Below are 14,230 nucleotides of genomic sequence, written 5' to 3'. Positions count from 1 at the left end.
AAGTCTAGAGTTTTAATATTGGAAGACTGTCTGTATGTACCTAATGTTCGTAGGAATTTAATTTCTGCAACTTATTTAGGTAAACATGGATATTGTGTTATCCTTAAAGACAATGTTGTAATAAAGAAGGGCAAAGTATTTATCTATTTTGGCAATATTGTGGATGGTCTTTATATTTTAACTCCTGATAAGCATGAATTATATAATTCTGAATTAAATAATAACTCTTATGTAAAATCATTAAAGAGAAAGTTTCTTTCTACTAATGAAGCATATCTTTGGCACTTGCATTTGGGTCATATTAATCCAAATAGAATTCAAAAACTGATCAATGATGAACTCCTAGAGCCATTGGACTTTGATGAATTTCCAGTTTGTGAATCTTGTTTGGAAGGAAAAATGACCAAACGACCTTTAATGCAAAAGGTAGAAGAACCCAAGATTTGCTTGAATTAGTTCATACAGATGTATGTGGTCCTATGTCAACCCAAGCAAAAGGAGGTTATAAGTACTTCATCACTTTTACTGATGATTACTTAAGATATAGTTATGTGTACCTAATGAGACGGAAGTCCGAAGCCTTTGAAAAGTTCAAAGAGTTTATGGCTGAAGTTAAGAATCAATAAAAGCCATTCGATCTGATCGTGGTGGCGAATACCTTTTTGGGGATTTCAAGGATTGCTTAACTCAAATGGGATCATATACCAATTAACTGCACTTGGAACTCCCCAACAGAATGGTGTAGCAAAAAGAAGCAATAGGACTCTTTTGAAAATGGTTAGGTCCATGATGAGTACTCAACTTTACCAGTTTCTTTTTGGGGATATGCACTAAAAACTGCAATGCACATTTTGAATTTAGTTCCATCAAAATCTGTTTCTAACACACCTAAGGTATTGTGGAGTGGGCTATCTCCACATTTGGGGATGTCCACCACATGTGTTGAAAAGGAAGTCTGATAAGTTGGAATCTAAAACCGAAGTATACATGTTTTTAGGATATTCAAAAGAAGCAAAGGGTTATTTGTTCTATAATCATAAAGATAACAAAGTGTTTGTTAGCACATATGCCAAATTTTTGGAAGATGATTATATGAATAATTTTGATCCTAGAAATAAAGTTGTTTTGGTTGAAATGAATGAACTTGTAGTTGAACAACCAATAGATGAAACTAGGGATGATGTGGATGTATTGGATACATCACAAGATACTACTCATGAGATGTCTAGTACACAGGTGCCTCGTTGTAGTAGGAGGATTGTTAGGCCACCTATAAGGTTTATAGGTCTAGGAGAAACTTGTGAAGCTATCTCAGAAGAGGCCGAAACCGATCCTTACGAAGAAGTAATGAATGATATAGATGTACATCATTGGGTTAAAGTTATGAAATCTGAATTAGATTCCATGTATTCCAATTAAGTTTAGGATCTTGTAAAGGCGGCTAATGACATTAAACTTGTTGGTTGCAAATAAGTTTACAAAAGAAAGAGAGGGATAGATGGAAATGTTGAAACCTTTAAAGTAAGGCTATTGGCGAAAGGGTATACTAAAAAAAAAAGATATTGATTATGAAGAAACCTTTTCACTAGTAGCAATGCCTAAATCTATCAGAATTCTCTTATCCATTGCTGCTCATTATGATTATGAGATTTAACAAATGGATGTTAAGACTGCATTTCTTAATGGCAATCTTGAATAGGAAGTCTATATGGTGCAACCAGAAGGTTTCGTAGCAAAGAAACAAGAACATATGGTATGCAAGTTGAAAAGGTCCATTTATGGACTTAAGCAAGCATCTAGGTCATGGAACATTAGATTTGATCAAGCAATCAAGTCATTTGGTTTTGAACAAAATCTTGATGAACCATGTGTGTACAAGAGACATCGAGATAAAGTAGTAATGTTCCTAGTACTTTATGTTGATGATATTCTACTCATTGGAAATGATGTAGGGGTAGTGTCATTAGTAAAGGTTTGGTTGTCAAGTTAATTTGATATGAAGGACTTAGGTGAGGCTAACTTTATTCTAGGGATCAAGCTTTGGTGAGATCGCAAGAATAAGATGTTAGGCTTATCACAAGCTGGATATATAAATAAGGTTCTAGAACGGTTTAGCATGCAAAACTCCAAGAAAGGATTACTTCCTTTTAGACATGAAGTTCCTCTGTTTGATGGCCAAAGGCCTAAGACTCAAGAGGAAGTAGAAATGATGAGACAATTTCCTTATGTTTCTGCAGTAGGAAGTCTTAAGTATGTCATGATATGTACTAGGCTAGATATTTCTTATTCAGTTGGCATGGTCAGCCGATATCAATCAAATCCAGGATTAAAACATTGGCAAGCTGTAAAGCATATTCTCAAGTATCTACGAAGAACGAGAGATTATATACTTGTTTACCGTAGTGAGGATTTGATTTCCATTGGCTATACAGATTTAGACTTTCAATTGGATCTAGATTTCAGAAAGTTCACATCAGGATGTGTTTTCATCTTGGGAGGTGAAGCCATAACATGGAGGAGTGTCAAGCAATTTTCTCTTGCGGAGTCCACCATGGAAGCAGAATATGTTGCTGCTTGTGAACTAGCAAAAGAGGCTCAAGAAATTCCTTTTTGACCTTGGTGTAATGAGAATGGAACAAATTCCCATCACATTGTTTTGCGACAATAGTGGTGCAGTTGCACAATCAAAAGATTCAAGGAAGCACAAGAAAGGAAAGCACATTGAGAGAAAATACCACATCATTCGAGACATCATTGCTTGTGGAGATGTAGTGGTTGCAAAGATTGAAAGTGCAAATAATCTAACAGATCACTTTACCAAAGCTTTGCCTCAAAGGACCTTCGAGTCACATTTGGAGGGAATGAGAGTTAGATTAGTGCACAATAGTCTTTAGGGTAAGTGGGAGATTGTTGGGATTAGTGCCCTAGAATCTTATTGTATGATGTTATGTATGATATTATGTATGACATTATGTTTGACATGATGTATGACTTAATATTGTAATTAATAAAGTTGTTTTATTATTATCTAAAATAATGGTAACATGAATATTCAGACATTATCATACAAATCTAGTCTCAGATTTAGGTTTTTACCTCATCAAAGAACAATTTGGTCTAATATGACCAACAACACCACAAAGGTGACAGGTAGGCACAAAAATAGATTTATTATGCTCTCTAACAGTAGGTTTAGACTTAGGTGTAGAAACTTCAGCATCTACATCAGAACTTTTACCTTTGTCTAACCTAGCAAAATAAGTCTTCTCTTTATTATTCCTTTTGAAAGGAGGGATATAAACTTTCTCAGTTTTAGGCTTAAGAGAAACAGAAACACTTCTGTTATCAACAGCAGGCTTGGTACTAGTCAAATTTTCAATTTTAGTTTTAGATTCAACTAACTCTTGTTCCAAGCTTTTCATCTTTTCATCTTGAGAGGAAATTTGATTTCTCAAAAATTCATTCTTTTTATTAGACTCATCTAATCTCACAATCAAATCCTCTTTTTCAAGATTAGCCAATTTTAACTCTTCTTTAAATTTCTTAGAAATTTTCAAAGATTTAGATAATTCCTTACGAAGAGTTTCAAAAGCATCAAAAAAATCAATAGAAACAATAGTGTCCTTTTTATTCAAAACATCACAGGCATCAATAAAATCAGCAGAAGCATGAGCAGAAACATGATCAGAAAGACACTTCAAATTATCCATGACAACAGGGGTCAAGGATCAGCTCTTAGATCAAAAGATCTAAAACAAAAGAGCTACCCGCTCTGATACCACTTGACCGGTTTTAGACCCCTTAAAACACAACCAGATTGGTTAGCCTAGATTAATTAGCCAAGTTGTCACTTAGTCAAATTATGCAATTCCAGGTTAAAGCAATCAAATAATCATATCAAGATATAACGCAGCAGAAAATAAATGAACACAAGATATGATGACCCAGGAAACCACACAGTAAAAACCTGGGGAGGATTTGACCTAGCTATCCTCAAGGTAAAAAGCATATCCACTAGAAAGAATCGAAGTTCATACAGAAGGACTACAAGCCCCCCGCTTGACTTCCTAATGTTACCCACCAGTAGAACTTACTGACATGACCACGTGCAACCTCCGAATCCACGGACTCCTTCTTTATTTGGCTTTTACAAAACACAAACACCCACGTCTGTGACTTTAAGATCCCACTCAAAGGTTTATGAACACAAACTCTCCTGTTTGTGACTCCAAGACCACCCTTGAAGGTTTAGATTATCAACACCTTTGATGACTAGAGAAGGCAACAACTTCTACAACACCGAATCTTGAGATTCTTCAAGGAATAGCACCGGTAGAAAACATAAGAGAGCTTTTGGGTACAAAACCCTAAAAATTCAAAGAGGCAAAAGAGGCACTCTAATCTCTCTAAAAAGCTCTAAAAACTATACCTAGGGTTAGCTTATGATGTCCTTTAAATACTGGAAAAAACGGCTCGCGATTTGGGCTTCAAACGAATAAGTTATGGCCTTTTTACGTTTGCTGATTTTCCTGATACATGATTTTCGATCGATCGAAAATTAGATTGGATCGATCGAACCAACCAGCTTGTAACTCATTTGTTTTTATCCTGAACTTGAAGTTTTTGTCTTGGGCTTCAATGTAGACCATTCTAAACTAATGAGACTTAGTTTTTGTCATGTTTTGTCATGGTTTGCCAACATTACAAACTCAAAACCTAACAGTAAGAAATTACTAAAGTATATATTTATGAAATTGGATTTCATAAATATATAATGAATAACTTAAAAGCATAAAGCCGGGTACTCAAGGATTAAGATGCAATAATTTACAAAGTGGTAGTCTACATTCATGACTTTGTATTACTACGAATATTTTATGAAGGGGTTGCATGTATAATAAAGTCTTAAGATATAATTTATTAATAAGGCGTAGAGTTCAATTATATTTATATAGTGGTATTAAATATAATTAATGGTAATTTTGGACTTGTCAAGAGTTGACAGAAAAGCCGAAGGCCCATTGGAGCTAGTGTCTTGTTGTTCTCTTTCAGTCTCACTCCAAGCCACATACTAAAGCCCAATTAGAAAGGCCCAACAGGCCAGCCCAATTAGATAATCAGTTAAATATAAAGGGAGACACATACATAATTTTCTAGATTAGAGAAAAGAGAGACATCATTGTGAAATGGTGTGTATGTGTGAGTGAAGCCACTCGATTACTCTCTCTTGAAAACTGATTGAGAGACCACACATCTTGGGTATTAGTGGAATTGGAGTGAAGATTGAAAGTGTTTCTGAGAACTTCTGATCTTTAGTTTTGAAGTTCATTGCACTAAGGTACACTCTCTTGTTCTATATTCTGAAACTTATATTATGCATGTTATCAATTCTGAATGAAGTAGATCCGTTATTTTTCTACTGCATACATGTGTATTTCCAACACATATTAACTAGAAGTCTTCACTTTCATAATTAAGACAAACTATCTTAGTTGAAATGTTATATTCTTAGTAAATGAAATGCATAATTTCATCACCGACTATGTAATCTAAATATTGAGTTTATACGGAACATGCGATTTATACTTTTGGTAACTAAATCACATAAAATGCATCTTAAAAATTGTATGATAATGTTCAAATATTCATGTTGCCATTTTTTTAGATAATAAAAAAACTTTCAATATTTTAGTACATTATGTTATACATAATGTCATACACTACATAATCCAATATAATTTTAGGGCACTAATTATAACACCAATGACTATGATAGAAGGAAGAAGAAAACTCACACCCAGATCCTTATTACGTCTCTTGCTTGTGTTTTCTCTAGCTTTTGTGTATAATGTATGTGCTGCTGGAAATTCCCTCCGCTAAATTTTATAAAAGGTATTAAAAAAAAAAAAAAAAAAAAAATCTATAAAAGGCTTGAGAACATGGCCCAAAAAAGAAGTGAATAAGGTGTTATGGGCTTGGACCAAAGTCTTGTTCGGCCGTGTAACTTCAATGGTAAGATCTGCCCACCACATAGAAGAATTCAATTAAAATGAGGATCCACAATACAGACAGTAATGAATGTTTGAGGATGTTTTTATGTGTTTTAGGAAGAAAAAAAAAAGGTGATGGGTTAGGCGGTAGAGTACAGTATTAAACATAGGTTCGTTAAGCAACAAAAAATTTTGAGTAGGAGAAAAACTAGTTTGGCCTAAAATTAATCCAAATAAGATGTGGAATCAAAATAATGGGTGAGAAATTAGTGGTTATAATCAAATTAAGTTTTCGGCATTGCATGTGATTGGGTGCACGGGGGTTCAGACGATGATAATAATAATAAAAGATTAAAGAGACAGAGGCAAAAGAGGAAACCAAGATGGATAAAACTATTATTTCCAAAGACCAAGCTGAAAAGAGAATTATCTATGAGAATGATGAGCCACTCGTTCATTATTTCTTTTCTTTTGACTTGGATTAGTGGGGAAGGCCATGTGGCGGATTTCCTTTGAGTTAAAACTTCTGTTCAACCCAACTAACAAACACACCAAAATTTGTGGATGCCAATTTTTCAATATCTATCAGACTATACTATTACTTTCACGAGCTCTCCACATTTGCCTACCTTATAATAATATGGTTAGCCTTTTCTTTTCTTTTCTACTACAGCAACTCCAATTGTCCAGTTACATTTAGAATTGAATGGTTTTAGACCCCTTAAAAACAACCAGATTGCGTAGCCTAGATTAATTAGCCAAGTTGTTACTTAGTCAAATTAAACAATCCTAGGTTAAAACAATCAAATAAACATATCAAGATATAAAGCAGCGGAAAATAAAAGAACACAAGATATGATGACCCAGGAAACCACATGGTAAAAACCTGGGGAGGATTTGACCTAGCTATCCTCAAGGTAAACCTGAATCCACTATGCGAAAGAATTGAAGTTCATACAGAAGGACTACAAGCTCCCCGCTTGACTTCCTAATACTACCCACCAGTAGAACTTACTGACACGACCACGTGCAAGCTCTGAATCCACGGACTCCTTCTTTCTTGGATTCTTCAATTAGCTACAAGCACCCCCGCTTGATTATCTTTAAGCTTCAATGGTAGCAACCAAGTTGATCATCAAGATGTAGATATTATCTTCAACTTGAAAACCCTAAGCTTTGTGTAAAGGAAAACTCCTCAAAGATCTCACAAGAGATTTACACAAAACAGCAATGTATGAGCAACAATACAATTGGAGCAACCCTCAAAAACGTGGCTAGGGTTTTGTTTATATACCTAGGGTAAAAACATAAAACCCAAAACGTTTAATGAAGTAGGGCTGAGTTGGAAATTCTGCAGAAAATTCAACCTGTGCGATTTTCGATCGATCGAGTCTAANCCAATACACAGAGATACACACCTAACCAATCAAAAACAATGAAATTCCACATATTGTTATTAATACCGTATAAATTTTTGGCTTTTTTTTCCTCCCTGTGTTTGATGTTTGAGGCCTTGAGCCATTGCCTTCTAGAAAAAAAAAAAAAAAAAATCCACTACCTTCATCTCTATTTAAAACACAAGATGAAAAGAAAAAAAATGAAGAACAAAATGAAATAGAAGCAGCAAAGAAAGAAAGAATAACAAAATTGATAGAGAGGAGAGACCAAGTGAGAGCATTCCAATAATTTGAAACTTAGAATGAAAACATTGGGATAAAAGGAGACTCTTCTATTCTTTTGGGTAAGGGTTAATTTAGAGCATTTATTATAATTTAAGATTACTACATTTTCCAACACAAAAAAAACCTAGGGGTGTGATGAAAAAAAAAAATCACTAGCAAATGCATCGCACTCATTACACTCCTAGGTTTTTTTTTTTTTTTTTTTTGTGTGTGATTGAAAAATATTAGTAATGCATTAATAATAAAAGTAAAAAAAAAAAAATATATATTGAATTAATTAATAATAATAGTGTTATTTGATAATTTTATGATGACTAATTTGCTTGACTTATGGTTTAATTATAATTCTAATATTGTACTCGGGCCTTGACCTATTTGACAATAATTAAGTTCACGTTCATGACAATTCTAACTCATATTTATTTGGTTAGAATAAATGTGAGCAATTCTAACTACCATTTTTTTCTTTTACGGTAAAAGTGTCAATTATTTATTTATTTATTTATTTATTGTTAAGGAAAGGCTCCAAATGTGTATTCACTTTTTTTTTTTCTTTTACAGTAAAAGCTAATTTTAATCCTAAAATGTAGTGTTTTAATCCTAAAAGTTAGCCACTTACTACACATCCATAACAAAAGTAAAAAAGAGTTTAAATTTCAAATATGTCAACTACATTTAAAACTGAGAAAAAGGTATGTAATATTTTTTATGGAGTAGTAAATTAATAACATTTTTGTTAAAGGAAATGATGTTGTTCTTTTTTCAAATTTTTATGTATGGCAGTTATAATTTTTTGTCAAATCCTATAATGTAGTTTTTTAACCTAAATTTAGCCTTTACTACACATCCATAATAGAAGTAAATTAAAGTTTTAAATTAAAAATTTTTAGAGATACACATTTTTTTTTTTTTTTTGGTGTTGTTGTTCTTTTTTTTTTTAAAAAAAATTTAATAACATTTATCAATTTTTGTTTAATCCAAAAATTTAGTTTTTTAGTCCTAAAAGTTAGCCACTTACTACACATCCATAAGAAAAGTTAAAAAGAGCTTAAGTTTGAAATTTATCAATTACCTTTAAAACTAAGGAAAGGTATGTAACATTTTTGATGAAGTAGTAAACTAATACTTATATAAAAAAAAATGTAAATTGAATTTCACATAGAATTATACAAATGAAAAATATAGTTTATGTTACAAAAGACATTTTTCTAACAACAATTTCTTAGATAACAACTACTTTATGTAAGGTTTGAATCATATAATAATTCTTGTAAAGTCTCTCGCCCGAACTTATCTAATATTCCATTCAAATGACTCCTCATTGTAATCCAAAAAATTTGTTCGTATGTAAACCTGAGAGAGATAAAAGAATTAGGGTTAAAAAAAAAAAAAAAAAACTTTAATCAACAAACCAAAGTTAGTGTGTGTGTTATTAAAGATAATAGTATAAATTTGTTAGAGTTTGTGTTTGATTTAAATTTTGATGAGATAAATTTTCCTGAAAATCCTAATAAAATTGTTCAAAATAAAGATAAAGGTTTTTTAGAGTTTAACTCTATTATGGAGCCTTTAAATCTTATCACCACATCATCAACTATTTAAATAAATAACTAATTATTAAATGTTTTTAAATTGGGTAACCATTAACATGATACATCAAATATATTATAATACCCTCTAAAAAAAGTAGTGTAAATTACATTTTTAAAAAAAAAAAAACCCAAAAAGAGAGTTTGTGTTTGTTTTCAATAGGGTAACAATTAACATGATACATCAAATATATAATAATTTAAAAAAAAAAAAACAAAAGCTAAAAGAAACATAGAATATTCATTACTTATCAAAATATTAGTCATAAAATATTGAATAACAAGGTGGCGTTGCTATTATAATTTAAGATACATTAGTGCCCAAGATGATGATAGACACGGAGAGAAATAAAAATTATAATTAACATATAGGTGCAAGCTTCTTGGCTGAAACTATATGACAAATTTCTTAAATAAAATGTAAAAAAAAGCTAGTAAAGGTGGTAAGGGAAGCCATACTGTTCACGAATGATTTTGAATGCTTCTTCTGTAGCATAAGGCAGCCTTGTCTTTGAATGATGATACCTACAACATGAAATGACAATTCATTAAGAAGTATAGTGGTAGAGTATACGAAGGAACAATTCATTTAAGAATTACATTTAAAAAAAAAAAAAAACAAAAAGAGAGCTTGTGTTTGTTTTAAATTGGGTAACCATTAACATGATACATCATAAATATAGTAATTTTTTTTTTTTAATAATAATATTAACAAACGTTGAAAGAAACATAGAATCTCATATCATATTACCTTATTTTTATTTTTTTATTTTGTTTTTCTAGATTTTGGTAAAGTTCACCCCTGTGATTTTGTTTGCCATTGCATGTAAGAACTCAAAGAAAGTCAATCATAAACAAAAGAAAAGAAAAGAAAACAAAGACAAACTTGCAAAAGATAGAACCTGAAAGTTGTTGGACCCACTGACAGTAAATGTCTTTAATCTGAAGAAAAAGAAAGGAGGATGTTGAGCTAAACTAAATGTCTTCAATCTGAAGAAGAATAAGAGATAGAAAGTGGCAAAGTGTATGTGAGTTTGTGAGTCTTAAAGTGTAGGAATTTCAATTAACATATTTGTAGGGTCACAATTTATAGCCCAAGTTCAAAAGATATGGGAAGTAGGCTCAATGAGTTCAGTACAATAAATTTGTAAAGAGTGGGTGAAAGAACTGGGCATTTTGTGAATTTAATAACGGCTAGTAGGGATTTAAAAGATAAACAAATAAGAAAGGCATGCAAAATCTGGATGAAATGCTTGGCCGAGGAGACTGATTATAAAACGAACCAATAGAATTCAGTCCTAATTCAGTTTTTTAGTGCTATCGATCCTCTTCTCTGCTTTCTCCGATCCCCCTCTTATGGGAGGTTTTTTACATTACATAGTTCCTTTCAGATCATCTTGCTCGTACACTTGTTAATTATGTAAGCCTTCACTTGAGTGCATGTCCCATCAGACATCTTTTTTGGCTTTCTGTGAATGGTGGTAGTTGAGACTGCACTGTTCAGGGGTCCTCTCTACATAAATGCTGTTTGAAAAGTTGCTATAGTGCATTTAATGTGATGGTAGCAGTTTTTCTTTTAGAAGGTCACTTAAATTGCCCAAATACAGGTTTGACTGATATTCATCGTATTCGAGAAGGAGCAGCTCCTCGGACTATGTTCCTCTATTCTTTCCTTATGTGATTCTTAACTTTGAGGCCTCTTTCAATTATTTACTCCTCCTCGGACATGTCCACATCCTTGGATAAGGCCCAAGGCCCAATATACAAATTTGTGCTCTTATCCCTACAATATTTATCTCCATTAATTGAAAACTTGTAAGTAGGCATGATGAAGGCATTTTAGGCATCAAAATTGAGGAATCCAAACAGGGGATATATATATATATATATATGAGAGAAAATTTTAAAATTTTTTTTCGGTTGTTTTTTTTTAAAGGACTTATAGTGGCGTTTATGAAATGCTACTATAGGCCCCTTAATTTGTTTTTGTGCGGTTGGGCTATAGTAGCGTTTCACAAACTACGTTGAATATTGATCCTCCCTTGACCAATGAACATACAAACCACATCCCATCTAACCAATCCTAACATACATTCAACAACTTTAATATTCCAACTTGACTTTCCTTTTAAAATGTATAGAAATATTATTTAATAAAACACTTACTGCACATTGATATATGTGCAAAGTTTGACTTGAAATAATTGTGATAATAATAAAGCATTTAATGCACTTTAATTCACCTTAAAATGAATGTGATAAGATAATCATTTTATATGACACAACTAAAGTTCACAATATTTCAAAATTAGCCTACTACTTTGCACATACAGTAACTCCACATAGATCCACTATAATTTGAAATTTAATTTTCTTTAATTGCACGTGTAAGAAGATAGGCTAATTGAAGAATATTTCAAATTGTTGTGAAAATTTGTTATTTCCTCACGGTTAAAGTTTGGATACAATTACACGCAATATCTTTTTATTGGACGTGAACTAAATCCATCATTACATTGTATTTTCTTCTTATATCATTATATTTGTAAAATTTTTAGAAAATCAAAGATCGATAACTATGTTATAAATCAAATATTTAAATCTTAAGTTTTTGTAATATAAAATTATGCATAAAAAATAAATTTATAGATCGAACAGTAAATAACATCCATTTGACATTGAATTTGTCATTTATTATTATTATTATTATTATTATTATTATTATGTGAGATAAACCCTTTATTTATTTATTATCCATTTGACATTATTTATTATTATTATTATTATGATGTGAGAGAAACCCTTTATTTATTTATTTTTTTGATGTGACAAACCCTTTATTAAGTACTGCAAAGTAGTTCATATTCATAAATTAAAGAGATACTATTATTAAGTGTACTTGGGAAGAAAAATGCTACCAGAGTAATTGATAATTTTTTTTCTTTTAATCTTCTTCATGAATACAAACATTAGTCATCTTATGCTTTTATTGCAAAAGCATTGGGAACGACATGAAATCCCACTGGAACAATGCTGGAGATTTTAAGATCCCCTCCAACAGTAAAGTCCCCCATGTACTTTAAGTTTGATTCCAAGTGCCCCGCAGAAGGAGATGGTTTGGGGCACCTGGTGAGGGCTGCGATAACCACTAATTTGCAAGTCTTCAATATTTTAGGGATCGTATAACGTTGATAATCAATGGTAAACAAAAATCCTCCACCGGCATCGGTATAGGCATATTCAATCGCTTTTCCATCACACACGACATGTATTTCAGCGACTGTAAGAAAATTGAAAACAAAAAAACTTGGTGATGCTAGCAGCAGAAGTACCATATATATATATATACAAGAAAAGTATAACTAACACAAACACTCTAACAAGATATAAAGCTATTACAAAACCTTGCATGCTGAGCTTGCTAGGGAAGTATTATATATATATATATATATGCAGGTAAAATAATTAACCTGAGCAAACTTACCTGGGAAAATGCCTTTGTTGGTACCACTGGCATTTGTATTGCTGTTGCCTGGGCAATACACAGTGCCGTGGATTTCAATAAGGTGACCCATGCGTTGGGCTCCAGAGATTGGAACTGCTAGTGCAGCAACCATAATGGAAACAAAGAGAGCTAATTTCATTGCCATGGTTATTTTACTATTAGTCTCTTACAATTGACTAAAATGCTGTGGATGGGAGAGCACAAGTAACTGTTATAATAAGAAACAACATAACTTCACCAATGTTTTTGCCTAAAACCATGGACTACTAGGATGTGGTTTTGTAACGCCTAAAATAGTAAATAATAAAGATGCAGATGTATTTGATTATACATGTGTATTGGAGAATACAAGAATGGCGATCGACAAATTCAGTGAAGAGAAAGAGTTACATTCTTGTTGTTAGTTCCCCTTTTCAGCTATAATAATAATTAAAAAAAAAAGGAAAAATCATAACTTACTAAACATAATTATTGTTTAGATATATTATTGACATTACTTTTATTATACACCAATTAAAATACACCACCTTGATGATCATGAAAAATAAATAAAAAAAATTATGAATTTGATTGGATATGAAAGAGCAAAGCAACGGTTACAATTTAAAACATAATAACAATAGTTGACCAGTGTTTTGTCTAAAACAATGGTCCACAATGGAGTATAGGTGTGGTTCTTTAATACCTCTAATACGTGGTTTTAGGATTACCATATATATCTTGTTATATTTTATAATATTTTATATATTTATTTAGAACTGGGTTCAAGACATCTTTTTAGAAGATTATTTTTTGAAAGTTTCAAATTTTTTATATATCTTTTTTTTTTTTTGGATAAAAATTTACATTGTGGACCTAATTATGTTCTAAAAATAATTATGTTCCTGTGTGGTTATAAAAATAATTATATACTAATGACGTGAACCATGCCAATGAACATACCAGAAATAAAAATAAGAAAAAAGAAACCCACAGCTTACTGGTATAGCTTCATAAATTTAGCACCTCCAAAATACTCTTCTTGTTTGAATTGCATCCATTTCTAATGATTATGTTCTTTATCATCAGAACAAAACACCAATTGATTCTGGTATAGGTAATGATTGAACCTCATATCTCTTATTTAAATATCATAGATTTTACTAAATATAATGGTTAAAAATACACTATTGAAATGTCATCTTTGAAACATTTATTGCTTACCATTTTAATTTTGTCCCTTTAATAACATTATTTATTTTGAGAGAGAGAGAGAGTAATGAGAATCCCACCACGAACTCTTGGTGTGATAGTCACTTTACAATTACTAGTTATTGTGGGAGTGGAGATCGGGGTAAGACTAGGTTTAATCCTCTAGGAGGGAGCTTCACACACATCATATCATATATTATTATTGGGAAATGCTAACGAGTGCCCTTAGGGCACTGGTTAATAACCAATTTAAAGAAAATTTTTATAGGAAAT

General features: G+C 31.8%; 2 protein-coding genes across 2 annotated transcripts; one reads left to right on the top strand and one right to left on the bottom strand.

Moving 5' to 3' along the window:
* The first annotated feature begins 2,116 nt into the window (after positions 1 to 2,116).
* On the top strand, positions 2,117 to 2,614 carry LOC136066239 (secreted RxLR effector protein 161-like). Its single transcript, XM_065770219.1, has one exon. It carries the CDS (start codon positions 2,117 to 2,119, stop codon positions 2,612 to 2,614), a length of 498 nt encoding a protein of 165 aa, XP_065626291.1.
* Positions 2,615 to 12,135: 9,521 nt separating this feature from the next.
* On the bottom strand, positions 12,136 to 12,968 carry LOC112032727 (uncharacterized). The gene is made up of 2 exons (XM_024065487.2): positions 12,746 to 12,968; positions 12,136 to 12,541 (listed from the first exon to the last, which is right to left on the bottom strand). Exons 1-2 carry the CDS (start codon positions 12,909 to 12,911, stop codon positions 12,240 to 12,242), a joined length of 468 nt encoding a protein of 155 aa, XP_023921255.1. The 5' UTR covers positions 12,912 to 12,968; the 3' UTR covers positions 12,136 to 12,239.
* Between the last annotated feature and the right edge of the window lie 1,262 nt (positions 12,969 to 14,230).

Source organism: Quercus suber, unplaced genomic scaffold (assembly GCF_002906115.3).
Source record: "Quercus suber isolate HL8 unplaced genomic scaffold, Cork oak 2.0 scaffold_167A, whole genome shotgun sequence".
In the NCBI taxonomy this organism is placed as follows: domain Eukaryota; kingdom Viridiplantae; phylum Streptophyta; class Magnoliopsida; order Fagales; family Fagaceae; genus Quercus; species Quercus suber.
Note: the sequence above shows the minus strand (reverse complement) of the source record. Positions and strands in the feature narration are given on the sequence as shown.